This window comes from Podarcis vaucheri (assembly GCF_965113315.1).
Source record: "Podarcis vaucheri genome assembly, chromosome: 5".
Classification (NCBI taxonomy): Eukaryota; Metazoa; Chordata; class Lepidosauria; order Squamata; family Lacertidae; genus Podarcis; species Podarcis vaucheri.
Window position 1 is genome coordinate 32,322,741 of NC_138763.1, and position 24,309 is coordinate 32,347,049.

The following is a 24,309-nucleotide window of genomic DNA, read 5'->3' on the forward strand; positions in this document are numbered from 1 at the left end:
TAGTTTCATTCCAACATTTTTTCTAACACTCATTAATTTTACAATATTTCTCTAAATGAATTTTTAAACTTTCTGCCAATCTTCATCCACCGTCTCTTCTTCCTGGTCTCGGGTTCTATCAGTCCTTTCTGTCCATTCCATTTAGTCCATCAACCTGGTGATCTTCTATCCGAGGCTCTTAACTCTTTTCCATGTCCCTTCTGCAGATCTTCTTCATATTTATACCTGCACTTTACTTTGTCTTCTGCTGATCTTGTTCTTAATTTCCTTCCTTTATCGCTGAGGAGTAGATCTCGGGGAGACTCCAACCTAACAATGTCTTTATCCCTTCTCGACAGGTCAGCCCATTCTCCATAGTCAGCACTAAAATCCAAAAGGTATTTCAAGGCATGTTTCAAAGTCCCTCCAAAGTTAAAGGCCCCGACAACTCCAGACCCCCCCTGGCGCAGAACCAGATCCCAGAAGCCGGAACAGCCCTGCATAGGAGGATCTATCCAATTTCCCATCTCCAATCCAAACGAGACTCCATCTCTCCAAATCTGACTTTCTCCAGGTTCGGTCTTCAAAAACAACAGCTTATGTTCCTGCAAGGCCGCGGCTCTCTCCACTTGTATTACTTGAGGTTCAACAGCAACCTCCTCCTTTGTCTTCTGCACGACTTGCCCTGTCAAAGCAGATTCCTGGGTCGGTTCCTGAGAGGTTTCTATATAGGTATTCACTGTTTGTCCAAAATTATTAACTGCAACAGTCATCAAATCCATCTTCTCATGTAGCTCTTCCAATAAAGCGCTTGTCTTGCAAAAATCAATCACTAAGGCTTCTTCTGGGCACATTCTTGTTCAAGGTCAATGTCTGGTTCTCACGATCTTTAATCTCTACAGCTGGAGAATTCCCCAGATCGACTCCAACAACAGTTTCAAAAGCTCCCTCTAGGGGAAACAATTTCTATTTGTATCCGTCCTTTTAAAAGCAGATCCAGCAACAAAATTACTTTCGTTTTTCAAATATTTTGTTCCTTTTAAATGCAAAAGGAAACATTGGAATCTATATGTTTCTCTTTTTTAACTATCTGTCAACAAACGTTTTATTCACAGTCAATGAACTTTCCCAAAACGTCTGTCTTCCTAGCAACCCGTTCCCAGGTTCAAAGCGGTGGAAATTTATCTTCTTTACTCTCTCTCCTGCAGGCTTAAACAATCTAAACTTTCCCCCTCTTCTCCTGCTTCCAAGGGGGGTTTAGTAGTTTTAGCCGATGGAGATTTAATCCTTTACAAAAGACTTTCCAGACTTTAGCTTGCAATGTCTTTGCTTCAATCTATTTACAAAAGCGGAAGGCGGACTTCCTGTTTAGAACCTTCCCGCTTAGGTGCCAAATTAAGATGTTTCATAGTCCAATTTTCCGTTCTACTCACGGGTAGTTGTTTAAAGTCCAATTGTCCACAGGAAAAAGTCAGCGCTCTCCGGCAACAGCAATGTGGCTTCACTCCGTGAAAAGAGCAGTCGATTCGAAGCACCGTGCCGCTCACCCCACGTCGCTCCGGATCCCCAAAACTGGGTTTCCCCGTGAGTAGGGGAGGCGCAAAAGGTGCCTGCCGAATCCCACGTCCACAGGCTTCTCCCGCCTGTGGTTTTTGATGGGTCTCCGCCTCGCCGTGGCAGTCCAGACCCTAATTTCCACGAAGCAGATTCCTCCCGATCAGAGGAAATCTGCCATTGCCGGAGGCGCTAACCCGGAAGTCCAGAGTAATTATTATAGAGGTTCTAGCAAACCTGTGCAGACGTTACCATTGCGAACTTAAAGGGGAATGTCTATAAACTCTGCTGATATTTTGGGAACTTGTTAGCACAAGTTGGATAAGGATATAATTAGTCAATATATCCTCTCCTGCACCCCAGAACATTCCCACAATAAGCTTGTTCTCAAGATGAATGGGGAGGGGTATAAGATATACTACCCTCAAGGATAAAAACAAATAAAAATGAAATGTCATGCAGTATAGTTAGAGGACTAGGCACGGTTAGCAAATAAATGGGGCAGGTCCACACCAAACATTTAAGCACCTTCAATACACATTTCAGGCATGTGATTCTCCACAAAGAATCATGGGGATGGTAGATTTCTCTTCACAGAACTACAATTCCTAGCACTCTTTACAAACTACAGTTCCCATGATTCTTTGGGGAAAGCCATGTGCTTTAAAATGAGTGTTGATTATGCTTTAAATGTATGGTGTGGGTCTGCCCATAGACCCTGGTGTTCTAACCTCTGATGCTATATTTTCCAGGGGTCATGATAGAGGTGTATATGATGGTGCATGCTGTGTAGAAAGTGGACAGGGTTGTTGTTTTCCCTTCCACTCTCAGGACCATCCAATCAGATAGAATGTTGGAAGATTCAGGAGAGATAAAGAAAACAAACTTCCTCAAGCAACACTTGGCTTAAATGATGGAATTTGGCTTAACCCACAAAAGGTACTGATGACCACCAACTTGGGTGGCTTTAAATGAGGACTGGACAAATTCATGAAGGACAAAGCTATCAATGCTTACTAGCCATGATGGCTATAGTACCTTTACATTCAGAGGTGGTTTGCCTCTGAATACCAGTTCCTGGTCCCACAAGTGGGAAGACTGCTGTGCTCTCAGGTCCTACTAGGGAGGTTCTCCAAAGTATCTGGTTGGCCATTGTGAGAAAAGAATGCTGCAATAGATGAGCCTTTGGTCTGACCACTAGGGTTCGTCTTATGGGTTTTTTCTGTTTCTTTTATGACTGCGGGTTATATCCAATGGGCAGAGGATTCCAAGTGCATGGACCTTAGTCATGTCCATAATTTCAATTGAGCATGACTTGAACATGACTTTGTTAAATACAGCCTGTGGTTTGCAAGTCTGTTCACAAGGGGGAAATCTCTCTCTTGATTCTGAAATTAAATGATGACTCAAAACAGGAAACCTATTTGCTGCAATAATTAGGATGCAGGTTTGAGGAGCTCTCAAAGGTTTATATATCATTGCACTTACATGCCACATTTCCTCTAAAGGTTCAAAGTGGCATACGTGTTTCCCCTGTCTCTCTATATTATCTTATAATAACCCTGTGACGTGGGTTAAGCTGAGAGGTTGTGACTGTCTCTGGGTTACCTGGTGAACTTCATGAGTGGAGATTTGAACGCTGGTCTCCTAAGTCTAACACTCTAACCACTACACCACCCTGGCTTACCTCAGATAGCAGATGACCACAGCAGTATGAATTATACAGACTACTCTGTGCCCACTTTTTATAGAGTAAGCCCCCCCAAATTAAATCTGTTCTTTAAATAGTTTTATTCAGATTTTGCTTTTTTTGATCTAATAGTTACTGGGATATTTTTTAATTCTGCTCATTAGCATGCTTATTTTGCATTTGGCATCCACTTCTATTTCAAGGTACCATAAGAACAAAAGAAGTGAATTTTATTGTGAGGTAAACATATCCTGTGAAATAGTAAAAAGGGTGAGCAGTACAGCAGCTGCCTGCTGCATATTTATCTGCTTCAGATAGAAGCAATTAACTTTCCTGTTTATGTGGTAAGTAACCAGATAATGCTATGTAATTATGTATGATTTGCATTGCACGAAACGGTACGGGTAATTTCCATTGAAGTTTTGCAGGCCATTTAAAATAATTAATCTCTTCCAAATTGTTTTAATGTTATAAGGAAGTATGGCTGGTTGAGTTTTAACACAATTCTGGAAAAAAAAAGACTTTCCAAAGCAATTCCCCCCTCAATGTATGTGCTCAGTGATACGGTTGCAAAATAATAATTTTAAAAGGTAGGATGGAAGCAGTGGAAGGTAGCAATTGTCTTAACCACAAAAGCGAAAACATACTTTACAAATTCTTCCTACGCTATCCTGAGCAATGATGAAATAGTAGGATTCATTACCTTTTAAAACCCAATCCTACCTTCCCAAATGATTCTGTTTTTTAATCCATGGAGAAGTGTTTCATGTGTTATGCAGAAGCAGCTGTGTGTTTGCTTCTGCGTAATAGTTGCTCAATGGTAGAGCATCTTCCTTGCATGCAAAAGGGCCCAAATTCCATCCCTGGCATCTCCAGGTAGCACTGTTAGAGCCCCATGTGAAACCCTGGAGAGTCATTGCCAGTCCGTGTAGGAAGTACTGAGCTAGACAGACCAGTGGTTTCATTCTGTATAAAGCACCTTCCTTCCCACATTGCTATGTTCCTGTGATATTATTTGAAGAATGAAAGGACACTTACAAAGTCCCCTTGGCCACCTCATAGGTAAGGTAAGTGCATCAAGACCCTACACCCTACTATGGATGGAAGGAGAAATGTGAAATAATTTGCATTTAAAGCCAAGCCTCCCCACCACCACTCAAGTTGGAGCAGAATTCATGCAGAGGTCATCAAAGGCTCAGACTGAAATCAGAGGACAAAAAATGACAAACCTGTTCTAAGTACTTGACACATGGATTCTTCTCCGTTGGTGCTGGGATAACAAAGCACCTGGATGATTAAAAAAACAACAACCCTTGACTGGTTCAGGGATAGGTGTGGCTTGAGGCTGTTCACCTCTCTTAGTAGAGCCAGTGTGGTGTAGTGGTTAAGAGCTGTAGTCTTGTAATCTGGGGAACCGGGTTCCCGTCTCCGCTCGTCCACATGCAGCTGCTGGGTGACCTTGGGCCAGTCACACTTCTGTGAAGTCTCTCAGCCCCACTCACCTCACAGAGTGTTTGTTGTGGGGGAGGAAGGGAAAGGAGAATGTTAGCCGCTTTGAGACTCCTTAAAGGGAGTGAAAGGCGGGATATCAAATCCAAACTCTTCTTCTTCTTCTCTTCTTAGTACCTAAAGCAACTGGGGCAAGGAAGTCTTGTAGAACACTGGAAAAGAATGTAGTGGCAAGTCATGTTCTTCTTCTCTGCAATCCAGTCTCCATGACTGCTTCAGCAGCAAAGAGTGGTTGAACCAGGACCTGCTCACGGTTCATTGCCACCTGAAGAAAAGGACAAGATGGCACCCCAGCCAATTCCACATACAAATGAGTAGCTGAATCTTACTTTAGCACTGGTGATGGGACAGCGTCCTACCCCACACCTGAGAGTAACAGCTTATTTTAGGGAGGTCAGAGGGAGGCTGCTGACAATCCCTTTTCTCCATAACTGCTATCTGAGACAGCTTCCTTACTGTGCCAATTGATAGGGCCGGCTGTTGGTTGATCAGTGTCAGGGAACTGCCATCAGTGACGGAGGGAGAGAGCAAAATCCAGAGGGATTCCAGAGAGCATCCCGGGATTGGGAGAGGCAGCCCATCTTCTGGGGAAGAGAATCAGCATAGCACCAGTGGAGAAGGGGGGCAGGTGGAGGAAGCGGTGAGGCGGTCCCATGACTCCTTGCCGAGGACCAGCGGGGAGAGTAGAGGTCCTCCGCTACCTACGCCCTCCTTGCGCAGAAGGCTTTTGCGCAGAGAGAGTAGGAGGAGACTAGGCGTCAAAGAGCTTCTTTGCTGGAAGAAGTTTAAGAAACACCCACTGACGGATTCTGCCAGCGATTGAGACAGCCACGGGTGAGTGGCTGTCTGGACAGAAAAGGTTCACTCAGGCAAGCCAGCCAGGTGCTTACGCACGAGCAACCCCTAGAACCATTACAATCAGGTTTGGATCATCATCCTCTTTCTGAATAACCAAGGATAGGCAAGACTCAATTGCAGACGAAACTATTTGAAATAAGTGCACAACAACTACAAATCTTAGCCTATGTTTAGGGGTGAGGAGTCTCTGTTCTGTTCTTCTCAACCAACAACAAAAAGCTCCTACCATGCTCAACCCCTCTATTTCTCAATTTCTGCATCCAGACACACGCAGATGTTCATTCAAATAATACTATACAAAGATGTTCATACAAATAAGATGTCATTGTTAAAATTCATGATGAGACTGGCTCTGAAACCATCATAAGGTCCAAATACTTCCCGCCTCTCTGCAAAGCTAGAGTCCTCTGCCTTGAATTTTCTCGGCCTAGTCATAGCAGTTTTTGGAGATTTTTTCTGGAACATATGGAGCCAACTGCTTTCTGAATTAAGAAGACAAATTGTGGGAACTGAGAACCCAAATGACAAATGTTTCCTTTGCATGTTTCTCCAGCAAAGATTGCAATGATATGCACAGCCAAGAGCAAATGAATACTTGTTTGGATGAATGAGAAAATCTTAAGGAAAAGCCGAGGCCATCATGAATTGGAAAAGCAACTGAGCTATAGAAGGTTTTATTTTCAGGCTTTCAAAAATAGCTCAGTACTGAGTGTAAAGGGAGAGAATGGAAAGTCGGGCTCAGCTGCCATTCAGTTTAAACAGTGGAATGAATGAGACGGTACTGAATAATATATATGGAGGGCTTATGGGAATATAGACATATTCAATCCTTCTTCCTTTGCATTCCCAGTTCTTTCCCTGCAATTCTAAGTCCAGTTAGGAGTATGCACACTTGTGTCCCAAATATGGGAAATGATGCTCAAAAGCACTTTTAAGTATAAATTATTGAGGAATATGTATGTTTATAGACAGAAGCAGAAGTTTATCATGTAGGTCATTGTGAGCACTTAGGACTTGTAATATATGGGATGAAAATATTGAGGTAGCCATTATACTCATCACAAGGCAGTTAGGCCCCTTTTCTCATTCTTGGAAATGTGAGCAAATATCATGAATAAAAGATAAGGCAGGTTCCCCTTCACCACGTAAACTCTAGCTGTGGTCAAGTCATGCAGTCAAGCAGCAAAAAGGCAGAATATAAATAAGTGGTTCCTCAATCCGAAAAGTATCTTCCAAGAGTGTCTGATGTCTTCCTTGGTTCACAATAAAACACTGTGATGTAATGGTTAGAGTGTTGGACGATGACTTTGGAGATCAGGGTTTGGATTCCCACTCAGCCATGAAGCTCACTGGGTGACCTTGAGCCAGTCACCATCTCTCAGCCTAGCCTACTTTTCAGAGTTGTTGTGAGGATGAAATGTGAAGGAGAACCATGTAAACTGTTAGAATTCCTGCTCCATGACTGCAGTCATGGGATTGTTGTCTATCACATGACGGTGTATGTTATGACTCCACAGAGTGGGAAGTGACAGAGACAGGATGTTTGTGTTACTGTGTTCCATGAAGTGAGACTATTGTCCTTTTCTCTTTGCTGTCTGATGCTAGAGAGAGAGGGGGAGCCATGTTGCAGTGCTCCGTGTGTGTTTATATGTAAATACAGTAGATTAGCCAAAATGCTGAGGTCTGTTACGCAAGCTGTGAAGACTTTGCGGAACCCTAAGTGTGCCGGTGTCTGTTGGCATCGGTTGCTGTGATGTTCGGGCTGAAGAAAGCTTTTGAAGCTCCTGAACGAATGACCAGGAGGGAGAGAACATGCCAGTCAGGCATGTGTCTCTACCAGGGTCCTACTCGAGTGTAGGACGAGCTCCTGACATAAACAACCTTGATATCATTGGAAGATAAAGGTGGTATATACATGAAATAAATAAATTGCTACAAAATAAATCTAAAGCAGAGGTCTCTCTGGTTGATACATATTTATTTCTATCTGCCTGCATTATGTGCAGAAGAGGTGAGACGGCAAGACTCTTCCACTGGCTCAGCTGGGACCAGCAAACCACATGGCACATTCCTTCCCAGAAGTGTCTATGCGAACTGTTCACCTCAGAGAGAGACAGCAGGGCTCGCTGCATCAGCTTAGCTAGGCATGTGAATTTGCCTCCTGTCCGTACCTATTCAATGGTAAGCTGCCATGCCTAGCTCTGACCAGGGCCAGACACTGACGTCTCAGAGAATGAACCAGGCACCCTGTGGGTCAAAGATCTTGAGGAGAAGGAAGGCCCCCTAAATCCAATGCTGAGCATCCCTTTCAGTGGCTTTCTGGGTTGATAGCCAATGAAGAACCTCAGGAACTGTTAGAGGAGGAGATGGAGCCATCCGCCATACCCCAGCGCCAGTGTAAAAAGCTTTGGTTCGGGATGGAGAACAATGATGCAGCATACATCTTCAGCCCCAGAGTCATCGGCCTACTCATGAGTAAGAAGTCCCTGATGCTCCTTTGCTGCCAGCAGCTGTGGTTGGGGTGTGGTTGTTGAGGTGGGAATAGTAGCATATTCAATCCTTCTTCCTTTGCAATCCCAGTTCTTTCCCTGCAATTCTAAATCCAGTTTGGAGGATACTCCCTGGATTATGCAATAAGCCATTTAAAAACAAACAAACCATGTATTAAGAAAATAAAATGACTGAAAGTGCGTGTTGTTCATTCCTGTTATGTGTAGTAGTGCGCTTCTCGTTTCCCCAAGCAATGAAAAGCCCAGAGTTAGCATTACAGGATTTTATTTCTTTCTCACTTTGTGTCCCTGAATCTGCTCCAGAGGGTTGGAGAAACCCAATAGCATATTTAGGATGTGTGTGAAGAAGTTACATTGCACAGCTAGAAGTGATTGTACAGGCATAACCATTTAGTTTAAAACCGCCCACTGTTTCCACATCAGATTCCCGGAACAGTAGGATTCCTGCAGCCTCCCAGGCTTTTTACAGTCCAGTTAAGAACATAAGAGGAGTTTGCTGGATCATGCCAGTGGCCTATCTAGTCCAGCATCCTGTATTTACAATGGACAACCAGTTGCCTGCGGGAAGTCCACAAACAGGACCCGGGCACAAGAGCCCTCTCCCCTCCTGCATTTCCCAGGAACTGGTTTTCAGAAGTATCAATGTGTCTGACTGTGGAGGTAGTGGCTAGTAGCAATAGTTGGCCTTGTCTTCCATGAATCTGTCTAATTCTACCATCCCACTAAAAACCCAACTGTTCAGATTCAAACTCCCATCAAACTGTTTCTCTGCACCTTCCATCTTCCAAACCTACCAACCATGAAGCAGCATTAATATTCTCTCATTAAAGTCTACAACCAATGAAAAAGAGAGCAAAAGTAGCTGCATTAGGCTGAATTAAGAAAAGAATTCCAAAATGCACAGCTAGGCAATACAGTGGTACCTCGGGTTAAGTACTTAATTCGTTCAGGAGGTCCATTCTTAACCTGAAACTGTTCTTAACCTGAAGCACCACTTTAGCTAATGGGGCCTCCTGCTGCTGCCGCACGGCTGGAGCACGATTTCTGTTCTCATCCTGAAGCAAAGTTCTTAACCTGAGGTACTATTTCTGGGTTAGCGGAGTCTGTAACCTGAAGTGTATGTAACCTGAAGCGTATGTAACCCGAGGTACCACTGTATCTTTATTGGGAATGTCCCAAATATCCCTAAAATGTGACAAGCTTTCAAGTCCTCCAGATCTTGTAGTTAGGCAAGATGCTACGCAAGAAGGGGGAGACGGGTATAAAGCTGGTGTTGCATCCATGAGATCAGCTTGTAGATTTAGGCCCAAGAAGGAGACCGTAGGCTGAAAAAGTTCCTCCCAGGTGCTACAAATATCAGGTCACACCCTTGGATTCTGGGACAAAGAAGCAACAGCTGTTTGTCATCTTTGAGAAAGCGAAGTCAATTTGTTTATCAATGATAGGCACATTCTCCATAAACGGCACAGCCAAAATCCTAATAGGTTTGGAACAGCATTTGTACTTACCCATTGAACTTATTTCATCCTAAAATGACTATCCAGGCCATCCATCCATCCATCCATCTGTCTGTCTGTCTGTCTATTTTTCTATTTGTTTCTATTATAATCATGACAACCTCTAACTGATTTACTTAATCATTTTGTGATAATCTGTTGGACAGAGCATGCTAGCCTTTATTTAGGTTTCATCACAGAATTTGCCCCAACCTTGAAGAAGGATTATAGCCCAGTGGTAGAGCTCATGCTTTCCATGCAAAAGGTCCCAGGTCAAATCTCCAACATCCTGAGGCAGGGCTGGTAAGGACTACCTACCTGAAACGCAGGAGATTTCCAAGTGGGCCAGGGACAGACTCTCATTTGGGACACAGGAGAGCTTCTTCAAGTTAGTGTAGACCAGCCTTTCTCAGCCTTGGGTCACCAGATGTTGTTGGACTATACTCCCATCATCCCTGATCACTGCTCCTGCCAGCTAGGGATAGCCAACTGGTCTGTCCCAGGAAAGGCAACTTTCCTGTGCTCCTAATCCCTGTTTACAGAGGTCTTTCATTGACAAATTTTGGTCAGAACTCTTGAAATAATGTTTAAGCTTGTGCATCTTTTCTCTGAAACCAACACAAAAAGTTTCATTTCTCATATGAATCCTCTCCTCCCCATCACCAGGAGAAAGTGTATGTTTCAGGAGTAATGTGCGAAGAAGTCATAAGACTTAGTCAATCAAGCACAGGGACACAAAACGAAATGTCATAGTGTGGTTGCAACATCTACCAGTGTTGCAGATGCAAACCAGGTTAGCTATTCGGGATCTGAATGCCACTTTCATCAGACAAGATGGGGCAGAGGATGCACAGGTACACTGGGTTTGATTGAAGGTTTGGCTGCTTTAATAATATTGAAGGGGCAGCTCTTTGAACCACATGAATAGTAAGGCAGAATTGAAAGAATGTGGATGGGAGCCAAAAGGAACCACAATGCTCTTCCTACTGTGCACTCTCAGAGGGATGGAAACCTCTGGCCCTGTGGTGGTGGTGTACTTCAACTCTCGTCTTCCCTGGCCAGAGGAGAGTGAGTGGAGATATGGTAGCCATCTTCATACAGTGGTACCTCGGGTTAAGTACTTAATTCATTCCAGAGGTCCGTTCTTAACCTAAAACTGTTCTTAACCTGAGGTACCACTTTAGCTAATGGGGCCTCCCGCTGCCGCCCCACCGCTACACGATTTCTGTTCTCATCCTGAAGCAAAGTTCTTAACCCAAGGTACTATTTCTGGGTTAGTGGGGTCTGTAACCTGAAGCATCTGTAACCTGAAGCGTATATAACTCAAGGTACCCCTGTTTATTTAAAGGGCTTACCATATGATAGATGGTGCAATATTGTTTTCTCCTGCTCTGGAGGTTGTGACCGGAACCAATGAATTCAAGTTACAAGAAAGAAGATACTGACTGAAAACTAGGAAGAACTCTATGATGATAAGAGCTGTTTGACAGTGGAACAGACTTCCATGTGAGGTTGTGGACTCTCCATCCTTGGAGGTTTTTAGGCTGAGGATGGATGTCCCCCTGTCATGTATGAGCTAGTTGAAATTCTGCATTGCAGGGGGTTGGACTAGATGACCCTCAGGATTCCTTCCAATTCTATGATTCTATTATGATGTGAGTTGGGCTCCAACAACATCTGGAGGGCGGTAGGTTCCCCAGTTCTGCCTTGAGGGCCTCAGCGTCATATGTGGGTGATTTTCTGTGCTTCCTTCCCACCTTCAGATTTTAGGAGGGGTTCCAGAAGATGAACACATATTGCACGCTTTCATAGAACGTCCGGAGAGCCAGCCCTCTTTTATCGAAATTCAAATGTGTGTGTGTGTGTGTGTTGTTTTTTGTTTTTAAAAAACAACCAAAATCCTTGCCACATGCAGGCTTTCTATCCGCAGGGGAAGGAAGGAGATGGAAGGGTTACATAGTGAATGATCGTTTCCGGGAATTGACGCTGGAATCACTGCTTGGCATGTCCGCAATCCATGCAGAACCCCCTCGAATGACATCATCGACCAGCTCATGATGGAGGGGGAGGGGGAGCATCCTGTGGCTACACTTGGAAAGGACCGCTATAGGATCTAAGAGACCCGGAAGCAGTGACAGGGGAGGGGGAACCACGCAACCTGAAATGCATTGACAGAGGGAGAGAGAAACGACCACCTGTTTTGGCTTCAGCGCTCCGCAGCCGCCAATATCCCCCCGCCCAGCATTTGCTTTTCCACCCACGGAGCTGCGGTTTTTCCCACCACCCCCTTTTCCCGTGGAGTCGAGCCAGCCGAGAGGAAGGCCGGACAGGGCAGGAGGTTTCCTGAGAGGCGCCCCACCCCTCGGATGAGACGATGGACGACACCGCAGACGATTGCGGCGACAACAGCTTGAAGGCAAAAGCTGGTCCGGATGGGAAGCCGGAAGGTTCCCAAGGGGAGCCGGCGGGGGTGTCCGCCCCTCCCAGGACGGAGGAATGCCGAATCTGCTACGGCCCTTTCGACGTGGAGTGCCGCCCTCCCCGACAACTCGAGTGCCTCCACACTTTCTGCCTGGATTGCCTGAGCCAGGTACATCAAGCCGAGCGCTGCAGGCGCGGCCTCCGCCACAGTAACCCCGGCGCGGCCACCATCACTTGCCCGCTCTGCAGGCACCGGACAGCCCTGCCAGACGGCCGCGTGTCCAACCTGCCCGTCGACCGCGCACTGGCCGCCACAAGCTGCCCGCTGCCTCCAGAGCCCTTGCAGCCTGTTCGGCCTTCGCAAGCGGCACCCCAGCCTGCCCAGCAGCGCCCCCTGCCGGACCAGGGCGGCGGCAGGAGTAGCAGCGACGGGACGGCGCCCCAGCCGCTTGCTTCTGCAGTTCCCGACGGAGAAGCGGAGCCGGGCTCGGGATGCCACACTTGCTCCGGGCGCCCCCAGCGGCTCGTGGAGAAAATTCCTTGGGTGTGGGTCGCCTTCTGCCTCCTCTTCGGGGCGTTCTTCTCCATAGCGTTCATTAGCGCTCTACTGTGGAACTGGAGCCCGTGGGTCCTATTCCTGGGGGCCTCCCTCTGCTGCATCCTGCCCTGTTGCCTCATCCTCTGCTACACAGAGATTAGGAGATACCAGAGGGAATCCCCTCCTTGCCCACCCTGCCTGGTCCTTCCCTTTTAGGTTCTTGCATCTGAAGACGTTCAGGTGGACTTCTGGCACCTAAGGGCTTAATGGGGACCGGCCCTACCGTTAGGCAAAGAGCGTCAGAAGAGACCTGTTAGATCAGGTCAATGGCCCATCGCAGACCAGCTTCCTATTCTCACGGTGGCCAGCCGAATGCTGACTTCGGGAAGCCTTTCCATTCCATGCACAGAAACTAACCAGGCTAGCAGCGGCATCGTACTTCAGCACTGGTGAAGGGACAGCAGACTAACTTAAAGGGTGTTGACCAGGGTAGGACGAGACTGGATGGCACGCACAGCTCTGCCCTTCAGCACCATCCAACTGCTCCCTGCCCACACCTCACTCTGCCTAATAGGCTGGCCCTATTAGGGGAGCCATGTACACTCAGCAACGATTGCTGTGTTTTTTTTATTGCCAGGGAGGGGGGAAGAGGTCCATGCTGGTATTTCTGCCTAAGCTGCCAAAATGACTTGACTGTGCACCCTGAATTTGGAGAGGGGCACTTTATGCTCCATCTAAGGCAGCAGATGATCTATAATAAATATGTTAATCTTGAAAATGCCACAAGATTTTGGGCGGTTCCCATTTTCTGACTCTCATTGTAATATGGACCCCACCCCTCCAGTACAAGTGGGAGATAACCGTAGAAATCAATGGAACAGATTTTAATGTGTTTCCATCCCCAGACAAATAATAATAAGAGAGGCATTTAAGCCATTTCTTTATCATCATCATCATCATCATCCTTTGAAAAATTGCCCTGCCATTGCAAATACCAATGCAAAAGCATCCATTCCCGTGTTGGAAGGGGTTGTGGCTGAGAGATAATGGTTTACAACAGCCCTGTCAATTCTGAAATTATATTGCTGTTAGGAGTTGAATTAATTGTGTACAACAACCCTCCCATGTTGCCCAGTTACATCATATCACCTGTTACAAGTTGGGAGTCAGCCAAGGTTACAGTGCAACTGTGTAAGGTAGTCTGCTCTATTATGCCCCTATTGAAGGCTGTGGAGCTGCTCTCAGAGACACTAGTTTGAGATTGCTTTGCACTGTAGTCTACTGTTAATATTGCTGGTAAGAAGTGGGGCCGAGGCTCATTCACAGTCAAAAAACAGCTCATGCAAAGTGTAACCCAGTCCTTCCAAGTCACTTCCAGTGCTCCACTGCCTTGCCTGCAGAAAAGGCACACTTTTAAATATTCCACAACTAAATAAAAATATATATCAAAAAATCAAATGTTTCACATAAAATAAATGTGAACTTTTATTTTTGATTGTACCTTTTTGTTTTGGGGTGAACAGGCTGGAGCCTGGTCACAGATACAGTAAAATATTTGATTTCTCCATTGATTTCTCTGACCAGTTCTCACTTCTTCCCTGTGAGAGAAGAAAATGAACTTTTAAAAGACTGCTGAAATCAGAAATTAAAGGGATTTGTCTCCATATAGAGAATTATCAGTGTTGTTGTTGTTGTCAATAGGTTTATTACTCACTTGTTACCAAGATCTCAAAGCGGTTTATACTTAAAAACATAAACACCATTAAACATTCATATAAATCATTAACATGTTCATGCAAAAACCCACAAGGCATATGATGCATCTACAAAAATAGCATCTTATAGCATGAGTTACATTGTATAAAATGTACATAAATGTGTATGTATGAGATCTTGCAGTGTGGCAATGCTCCTCTTCAGGGTTCCACTCCTTTCTCTTCTTCTCACCAGCAGTCAGACAGTATTCTGCGTGTACAGTCTCCTTTGGACGTTTTGTTTTTTTGGTGGGAAAGACATTTGCCCCATAGTTTTTCTCCCTAAATATTTTTTGTACTTCTCCTAAATGTGTTGATATCCCCTTCTTGTTCTTGGTAATGACACTTTGGCTGCATAAGAACCAGCACCCGAAGAACTGATTTTGCTATTAATATCTACAAGGGGAACCTGCAACAAAAAGTTGCAGCAAGAAGTGCTTCTGCTCATGGCTGGCTAGCTGCAGCCCTGTCTTCTTCCAGGACAATCCAGTCCATTTCTAACTCCTCCCCTGGTTTTCCTTCTCTCTTGGCAACATCCAGTCAGCATTCCACTGCCAATGAGTATACTCTGTCCTCCCTGTGATGTTCTTTCTATACTTCTGCAAGCCTTGGGCTTCCCCTAAACCTGCTCAAAGCTCCCTCTTCTGCATGGACAGTGCCTTTTTGGGTACATACAGTACTACATAAGGACTAGCACTCAAAGAACTGAGATTGCTAAATATATGCAAGTGGGGACTTGCAACTAAAGGAAGCCCCTCACCAAAGCAAATAGCTGATTTTCCTCAGGACTGCAGCAGAGGAAGAAAGAAGGTTGTCATAGCCTCAATTCATGTGTGGCCTGATCCCATTATCACTCCCACAACAGATGCAATTGTGTTTTTTAAAAAACTCTAGCTTTGGAGCTGTGTATCCACTGGAATTTGAATGGATCATTGTGTTGATCAAAAGCAGGGATGGGGAAACAGGGACCCTCCAATTGTTGTGGGACTCCAGCTCCCATCAGCTCCTACCCAGAATGATAAAAGTCAGGGATGATGGAAGTTGTAGTATGTATCTGTAGATGGGAGGGCTACTGGTTAACAACCCCTTACCTCAAACTCATAACCTACCAAGTTGCAGGGATAAAATTTAATAAATCAAACATGGACTATTGTGTTTCTGTACAACATTTTGAGCGTGCAGTAGCTATCTCATTGAGGTCAGAGTCTCCCAGTCTTGCTAGAACTTTCAACAACAATGAGTGCCTAAAGCAAATGTAAACCCCATTCCTGTTTCTGAAGAAGCAGCTACACCAAATGAGGTCTGGGACTCAGAGTGCCTTGTGAGCAAAGTTCCAGTTGTGATTCTCCCAGCTTATTTCCAAGAGGGAAGGGGGAAATGCCTTAGATCCACCTAATTTCCTAAGGAAAGCTATGACAATGGCCCAGTCTGTCTTGAAGCTCCTATAGTTTCCAAGCTGCTGTGTCAGAGTGTGCTGTACATTTGCTGACCCCTTTGAGTGAGTCAGCATATTGGACTAGGACCTGGGTTCATGGCTCCATTCATGAAGCTCAATGGATCATCTGAATAAGGGGGTGAACTATGTATTATACTGCCTTGAGTTCCTTGGAGGATTTAAATGCAATGCTAAACTAAATAAATAAAGAGAAATACGGTAAAGATTAAGGATAAATGCTATGTAAAGGAGCTCTGTAAACTGAACGTGTATACTCAGATGATAAGTACCTGTATATTTTGCATTGTAACTGTTCCAAACTGTTCCTACCTTAGGTTTACACGCAATGCCTTTTGAAAGTAAAACTCCAAATGCTGCTTAATCTGAAGTCCTGCTTGCTGTGCTTTGAGATTTAAAACTATAAATGCTCTAAAATATTCCTGTCTGAATCTGAGATTTCATATGCAATGATCTGAACTTTGGGAAACTGTGTAACATTTGCAGCCTGTTAGCCATGTGACAATGGCTAGGGTTTGCTCGTACACAACTTGTAAAATAAAAGGCTGTACATGGGAGCTTGAATTCAAGGGTCCTTTTAAACATTCATTTTAGATTATGCAGAAGGAGGGAACACGCCATGCTTAGAATGCATGCTTCAGTGTGCTGTTTTTTCTCTGTACTGTAGTATTTATGATACTTAAATATGTTTGATTGTGACTGTCATAACTGCAGTCCTTTTGTACATAGCATACGCACCCTCTGATGTCATTCAGTTTTTTGGGTGGGGGGAAGGGGTGTGTCGTGGAGAGTTAAGAGGTTAAATTGTTGAAGTGCTTATAAATAACCTTACCAATGTGTTACCTTCAGAGCCCAATGGGGCCAGTTTACTTTAAGGAACACATTATCCTCTCAACATTTAAATCTGTGGAACTGGCACTTTTATAAGTGCCAAATAATGTCCATTGTTTCATTGCAAGGAATCAATCCTGTCTAGTAATATTAGGGGCCATTAGTATACCGCACATCCAGGAAAATGTATTTAAAGCATGTGGTTTCATACTAGTTTTCAAAGAATGTATGTGTGGTGGGGAGGCCCTGGGACAGCCTCTGGTGATGGAGCCACCATCGAGAGCTGATGAAACCCCCAGCCTATCAGGAGTGAGAGAGAGGGACTTTCTGTCACTGTGGGCAGATGATGTCTCTGACTGAGAGGGTTCAGATAGGGACTATCTGTCATTGAGGATAGATGGGACTTTCCATCAGTGTGGGCATTGGGGGGTTCTGACTATCTCTGTGGGCTTAGACAGGGATTACCTGTCAGTGGGTGTAGATAGGGACTAAATGTTACTGTGGGGAGCTGGGAGCTTGGACTATCTAAGTGGGGTGAGCCAGGTAGTGCAACTCAGTTTGGATTCCCTGAGAGGAAGCTAAATCTTGGAAGGGGCTACGTGGGTGTTGCTAGTTAGGACACTGATAGCTATTCCAGGTGGAAAAAGTCTTCCTGAGACTTGGTTTGGAAACAAGTGCTGCTTTGAAATTCTCTGTTATGAATGTGTGTCTTAAAAGAAGCTCTGTCCTCACTTGTGAAGCTATCACACTTTAAACCCTCATAGAGTGTAAATAAATAAACAATTCAGTTTTGTTGCAGAAGTGATTTCTCATACTTTCACCCACTGGATGGGGGGAAGAGTGGCTATCAGGCAGCCTTCACAGAAGCACAAAACTTTGCTGCTGTTTAATAATAATAATAAAAACATCACCAGAAATAGTTAATTATAGACCTCTTCTGAGGTTAGAAAGGGGAGGGTTTTTTAAACCTATGAATACACCCATAAAATCAGCCACATTACCCAGCACCCACCTTCAGTGAGTGTGTCTGTCACAGCATGTTAGAACCTGTTTCATATTTGTTTTCTCCATCTTTGGATAGGTCACAATGGGTTTTTTATTATTCATTTTGCCTCAAAGCAAACAAGAGAATTAAAATTCTTATTTTTTGTATCACATTAGCAAAAGCTGCCATGGAGTGCGATTCGGTTCCATTAAAATAAATGAGCCTCTTGCAGTTAGGATGTGGGTTGCATCTGTTGTGTAAGGGAACACTTTAGAACGAGATCTGCCAAGGAAATAGAGTGTGCGATTGAAGGTCAACAGTGAGTGAGCCATTGCAAGTTTTTCCAAATAAGGCAGAAAGAACTCTCATGTAACGTTTTATGTTGCTACTATTTGATGATATTCTGCTAAGCCGTTTTGTGCCCCATTTGTGGAATGGGTGGTTCTGGGCCTGGACTTAACCTTGGGTGTCTAGGTGATGGCTGTAGCCAGATGCATCTTTGCCCAGCTTAGGCTTCTCCACCAGGTGTGTCAGTTCCTAGAACTTGAAGATAACACACACTTTCAAATGTGGACCACTGCAGCACACTCTGAGGCTGCCTCCTGTGTCCAGGAGCTTTAACAGGTCCACAAAGTGGTGAATAACAGAGCAATGCAATCCTCCCCTTGTGCTGGACTAGGGATGGTGGGTTTGGTAGGTGTCCTTCTGCCCAACTACCCTGGCTCAGCCAGCTTCCCACTAGTTGCAAGATGGGAAAGTGCCATGGTGGCAGATTCCCTGCTGGTGGGAACCAGTGGAAACCCCCCAAATGGGGTGTTTGGAGGGTGGGGACGGGACAGATCCTGAGCTGTTTTCTTAAGTGCCATGTGAAGACATCAGCCCTTATCATTCCTCTTTCACCTTCCACCATGGCTGCCATGATAGCTCAATTGGTTAGAGCATGGTGCTGATAAGTCAAGCTTGCAGGTTGGATCCCTGTATGGGACAGCTGCATATTCCTGCATTGCAGGGGGCTGGACTAGATGATCCTCAGGGTCCCTAACTCTACAATTCTACAATTCTATGATCAGTAGGGCTGAGGATGTGGTAGTAGCCCAGCCATTATGCCAAGCACTGTCAATGGGGGCAGGTTAGGATTGTTAGCCTGAAATTGTTCACAGCAGGCTGCCTGTTGGGAACATAGAACACCATGTTATTGATAATAGCTTCCAGTTGGTTTCAAATCAAAATACTGATGATTAGAATCATAGAATCATAGAGTTGGAAGAGACCACAAGGGCCATCGAGTCCAACCCCCTGCCAAGCAGGAAACACCATCAGAGCACTCCTGACATATGGTTGTCAAGCCTCTGCTTAAAGACCTCCAAAGTAGGAGACTCCACCACACTCCTTGGCAGCAAATTCCACTGTCGAACAGCGCTTACTGTCAGGAAGTTCTTCCTAATGTTTAGGTGGAATCTTCTTTCTTGTAGTTTGGATCCATTGCTCCGTGTCCGCTTCTCTGGAGCAGCAGAAAACAACCTTTCTCCCTCCTCTATGTGACATCCTTTTATATATTTGAACATGGCTATCATATCACCCCTCAACCTCCTCTTCTCCAGGCTAAACATGCCCAGCTCCCTTAGCCGTTCCTCATAAGGCATTGTTTCCAGGCCTTTGACCATTTTGGTTGCCCTCCTCTGGACATGTTCCAGTTTGTCAGTGTCCTTCTTGAACTGTGGTGCCCAGAACTGGACACAGTACTCCAGGTGAGGTCTGACCAGAGCAGAATACAGTGGCACTATTACTTCCCTTGATCTAGATGCTATACTCCTATTGATGCAGCCCAGAATTGCATTGGCTTTTTTAGCTGCCGCTTCACACTGTTGGCTCATGTCAAGTTTGTGGTCAACCAAGACTCCTAGATCCTTTTCACATGTACTGCTGTCAAGCCAGGTGGCACCCATTTTGTATTTGTGCCTCTCATTTTTTTTGCCCAAGTGCAATACTTTACATTTCTCCCTGTTAAAGTTCATCTTGTTTGTTACTTTATATTACTTTATGTATGGCATGCACTGGTAATCTGTGGTCATCCAGATGTTGGCTGAGGCTAATGGAACATGGAGTCTAACACCACCTGAAGGGCCACAAGTCCTTTGGAACTGAAGGATCTGAAGGATCCTTTCTTCTGTAACTCTGTAACTCTTTCTGAAGGGAAGTCTGCTTTGATCTCTTGCTAATGCCCCTGAAGCATTTTTAGGAAGGCTTTTGGGCGCCAAGTGTTTTAAGTCTGATTGGAAAATTGTTCTAATGTTGCTGGAAATTGGTCTTAATGGATGTTGTTATTTGTTGTCTGTGGCTTTGGATCATTCTGGGTTTTGTTTGTGTGTTTTTTGCTTTGTATTAGAATTTTGTTTCAATCTTTTCTTGTTAAGATCTGCCTTGAACACCACTGGAAGAAAGATGCGGCAAAATGTTTTATATGCTTTAAAAATGAAAACCAACCAGCCACAATGCTACTCAGTGGAGCCTGAAAAAGGTGCATAAGAAGGTACCTTTGGTCCATACAGTCTAGTGCTGGCTGTTCTACGGCAGGCAGCAGCATCACTGCAAGGACAGGGATACAGATGTGCAGTTGGTAATTTTAGGTTCTGGACTTAATGGTCTGCCCTCTTCAGATGGCAATGTGTATGAAACTGAGGTAGTTGTTTAAGCACCCCTGCCTTAGAACATCTACCCTCAACCCAAGGTAATAAAAAAATAAATACATGCCAAAATTGTATGTGCTGTTCTTAACAAAAATAATGTTGTTCCCCTTTAGGGGGTGGTTGTGGGTTAAACCACAGAGCCTAGGGCTTGCCAATCAGAAGGTTGGCAGTTCGAAGCCCCGCGATGGGGTGAGCTCCTGTTGCTCGGTCCCTGCTCCCGCCAACCTAGCAGTTTGAAAGCGTGTCAAAGTGTAAGTAGATAAATAGGTACCGCTCTGGCGGGAAGGTAAACAGCGTTTCCGTGCACTGATCTGGTTCACCAGAAGCGGCTTAGTCATGCTGGCCACATGACCTGGAAGCTGTACACCGGCTCCCTTGGCTAATAAAGCGAGATGAGCGCCGCAACCCCAGAGTCGCCCGCGACTGGACCTTATGGTCAGGGGTCCTTTTACCTTTACCTTTCCCCCCATCACTCTTTTTTGACAATACTGAATTTTATAAATTGTAATGCAAAGTTTGTTTTTCCCCCTTATGTGCATGGCATGATTTGCAGCCTCTTATTAAGTGCAGGTATTATTTAAACATTTGCACAGCTGAACCCAAACTTTTACCAAGTGTGGCTAATACAAACATGGGACTTGGTGGATAAATTAACAGCAAGATACCTGATGGTAGAGAAACAACAACAAAAGCAGGCAGCTGAACGTAGTGTAGGCTCCCTTATATATAGCTCAGTTGGTAGAGCCTGAGACTCTTCATCTCAGGGTCGTGGGTTCATGCCCCACATTGGGCAAAATATTCCCGCATTGAACTAGATGACCCACGGAGTGTCTTTCCAACTCTATGATTCTCGCTCTCTCCCATAACACTTCTAAAAGAATAGTGCTGTTAAATGAGCTTTATTTCACAAACTGTTCCAAAGGAGCATGGGAACCTCCTGGCATTCACGGGAGGCTGTGGACCGGCACCTTTATTTGAATGCGTTTTGAATTAGTGAATTTAATGCATTGTGCAACTAATCTGGTGGGGAAGGGAGGCTCTCTTGCCTCTTTACCTTTCTCTGTTATACCTATATAAATATACATATGGATTTGAAAGCACTTGCGCACACACACACACACACACACACACACACACACACGGGATGGGGTGGAACGCCTTGTCCGCATAGCAGCACTTCGGTGCGGGTCTCGCTCCCCGCCGTCTCCCCTTCCTCCGCTCGTGCCGGTGCTCCCCCCAAACCCGCCCCCTTAAGCCAGGCGGCAGCTTCCGGCTTCCCTCTCCGAGGAAATGAGCTCACGCACAGGCAGGCCGACTGCTTCGGAGAGGGAGTGGCGGGGCCGCCGCCGCCGCCGGAGAGAGCCTCTGCCCGCTCGGGCCCCGGGAGGGGGGCTGCCCGCGTGACGTCACCGGGCTGGGGAGAAGCAGCCTTAAGAGGGGCACCGGAGGCGGGGGAGGGGAGGGGAGTCGTGCTGAGATCCAAGCCATCCCGAGGGGGTGCCGAAGCCTCCTTCGCCAGGCAAAGGAGAGAGGAAGGAAGGGGGAGGGAGCATCACGCGCAACTGCGGCCAGCTGAGCATGTGAAGAGCCCGCGGAATCCCGGGGAGGGGGAAAGTGAGCATCTCCCGCCCCGGCCCCCTGATGCGCGGAGGCAAAGAGGACAGCATGGACCAGCAGGCAGAGCAGGAAGCCTGCAACCCAGGCGAGCTCGAGGGAGGGGCTCGGCAGGATGGCAAGGAGGGGGAGGCGCTGAAAGAGATCGAGGCGCAGCCTGCTCCTGCTGCTGCTGCTGCTGCTGCTGCAGAAGCTGCCATCCGGGCGCCTTCCGCGCCGCCGCAGCCCGAGGCGCTGCTCAGCTCGGGCGAGTACGAGTGCCGCATCTGCTACAACTTCTTCGACCTGGAGCGCCACGCGCCCAAGCTGCTGGAGTGCCTGCACACCTTCTGCCAGGACTGCCTGGCGCAGCTGCACCTGCGCGGCGGCGAGCACTCTCCGCGGGGCCGGGGCGCTCCCCCCGACTCCCACCTCACGTGCCCGGTGTGCCGGCACCGCACGGCCCTGCCCGACGGCCGCGTGCACAGCCTGCCCGTCAACACCAAGCTGGTGGAGGGCATCTTGCAGCAGCTGCGCGGCTGGGCGCCTCTGCTGCGCGACCTGCGCGCCCAGCGCTTGCTGCTGCTGCAGGTGCCCCGGCCCCCCGCCCGGCAGCCCTCGCCGTCGTCGGACCGCAGCAGCGGCGCGGCCACGGTCACCGTGGGCAGCCCGGACGCCTCTTGCTCGGAGGACCCCGGCGACGGCCACTGCTGCGCCTCCTGCCGGCGGAAGGCGGGATGCGTCTGCCTGGTCTTCACCTTCCTGGCCATGGTGCTGCTGGGCTTCGCGTGGATGGAGTGGCTGACGGGCTCCATCTTCCTCGGCGTGGCCCTCGTGCTCCTCTTCGCCTCCACCGTGCCTTTCATGTACAGCTACAAATCCAGGAGCGAGCCCAGGACTATCTTCTTCGCCAGAGCCACGGCCGGCGGCTCCAGGGAGGTGGCGTCGGGGCGCAGCACTCCCGCAGGCCGCGTGGCTGCCGAGGGCAGGAGCCGCTGCTAGACTGGCGGGGTTGGGGCGGCCTCTCCGCTTTTAATTTATTTATTCCTTCCTTTATTTCCGGTGCATGATAAGCTGCATGATGTTTAAGCAGGTGGGGTCTTCCCCGCCACATTTGCACAGCCGGGCTGGGAAAAGCTTTCTCTTCCGAATGTCTCTCACGTCGGGCGACTATTAAAGGTATAGGAGCCTGGTTAGAACAAGAGATGTGGCAACCCGGACGCTTGCGATTCCTACCCTTGGCAGGGTTGCCACCTTTTCCCCTGGCAAGGTTTCTGATTTGCATGCTAGGTGGGAAGTTTTTTTTGGGGGGGAGGGAGGGGTCCCTAGCTCTCCTTTGCATGCAGATCACAATTTCAACACTAGTTAAAGGGACCTTGAGTAGGTAGGCAGGGAAAACTCCAAAATCCACATTAGGGCAATGTATTTATTGGGCCAACCCAAATGACACAAAATAGTGTGTGAGATTTTGAGCTCTTCCATGTGATTGGATGGTTGAAGAGTTCTGGAGAACTTGGAAGTTTCCACACTGCTCTGGTCTAATAAAGGCATTGCCTTAATATGATTTTTGATTTCTTCTTCTTATGGGCTACCCTTTGCTCTGTGTAGGGCTGGGGAAGACTCAGTAGAAGTGAAGTGGCCAATACTTGTCCAATGGCAGCTCCCCACGTTCTTGTGGGAAGGCCATGAGGAAGAAATCTCCCAGCTTGCCACACAAGCTGGGAGGGTCCCAGGGGTTAGAGAAATAAAAGAATGAAACTTTCATCCTCCTGAAGGAATGATGGGCTGGAAAAAAGTCTTAGGCCAATGACCTCTCCTGCAAAGTTCCTTTTTGCATCTGGACTGGACTTAGCCCTGCCATCTCTTTGTTGTGCCAAAGTTAAAACTCCAGGAATGTTTAAAGCAGAGTGAGTTTCTGTAGAGTGCCTTTTCTCACTTCTTCCAAGGACAATCCTCATGCACATCCTAGATTAGATGGTGCACCTTCCAAGGCAGACAAATGCTTTCCTCTCTCAGAAATTATGCACTGCTCCCCCAAGACATACTGAAGAAATGTGGTATTTGTTGTGTGGCACCCCATGCAATTGATCATGATGTAGAATCATATGTGTTGCTATATTTTTGTGGTTAAAGCTGGAGCAAAGCTGGGGTATGGGATAGGCCATTCAAATAGGCAGCTCTTTCATGTCACATTCCTTTATTCTTGTTCTTTGAAAATGAAAGAAGTGGTTAGAAAGTGATTGCAACTGTATGTCTTTCTGATGTGCAAGGTGTGGCAAAACCAGACCCACTTATTGTTCCTTGGGAGTTCTTTACCATTCATATTTCCACAGAGATGAGAAAAGAATTGGAGCTAGCATTATGAAATGCAAATAAGAAATGTGTAAAACTGCCATTTCTTATGTTACCATTTCTTTAGCAGATGCGGCGCCGGGGTGCAAATATCTGCCC

At 46.4% G+C, this 24,309-nt stretch overlaps 2 protein-coding genes across 2 annotated transcripts; both read left to right on the forward strand.

Moving 5' to 3' along the window:
- The first annotated feature begins 11,595 nt into the window (after nucleotides 1-11,595).
- On the forward strand, nucleotides 11,596-16,726 carry LOC309533587 (uncharacterized protein). Its single transcript, XM_082225063.1, has 2 exons — nucleotides 11,596-15,290; nucleotides 15,324-16,726. Exon 1 carries the CDS (start codon nucleotides 11,971-11,973, stop codon nucleotides 12,769-12,771), a length of 801 nt encoding a protein of 266 aa, XP_082081189.1. The 5' UTR covers nucleotides 11,596-11,970; the 3' UTR covers nucleotides 12,772-15,290; nucleotides 15,324-16,726.
- A 4,835-nt stretch (nucleotides 16,727-21,561) lies between these two features.
- Nucleotides 21,562-24,098, forward strand: LOC309531994 (RING finger protein 228-like). The gene has a single exon (XM_082221929.1). It carries the CDS (start codon nucleotides 21,907-21,909, stop codon nucleotides 22,858-22,860), a length of 954 nt encoding a protein of 317 aa, XP_082078055.1. The 5' UTR covers nucleotides 21,562-21,906; the 3' UTR covers nucleotides 22,861-24,098.
- The last annotated feature ends 211 nt before the right edge of the window (nucleotides 24,099-24,309 follow it).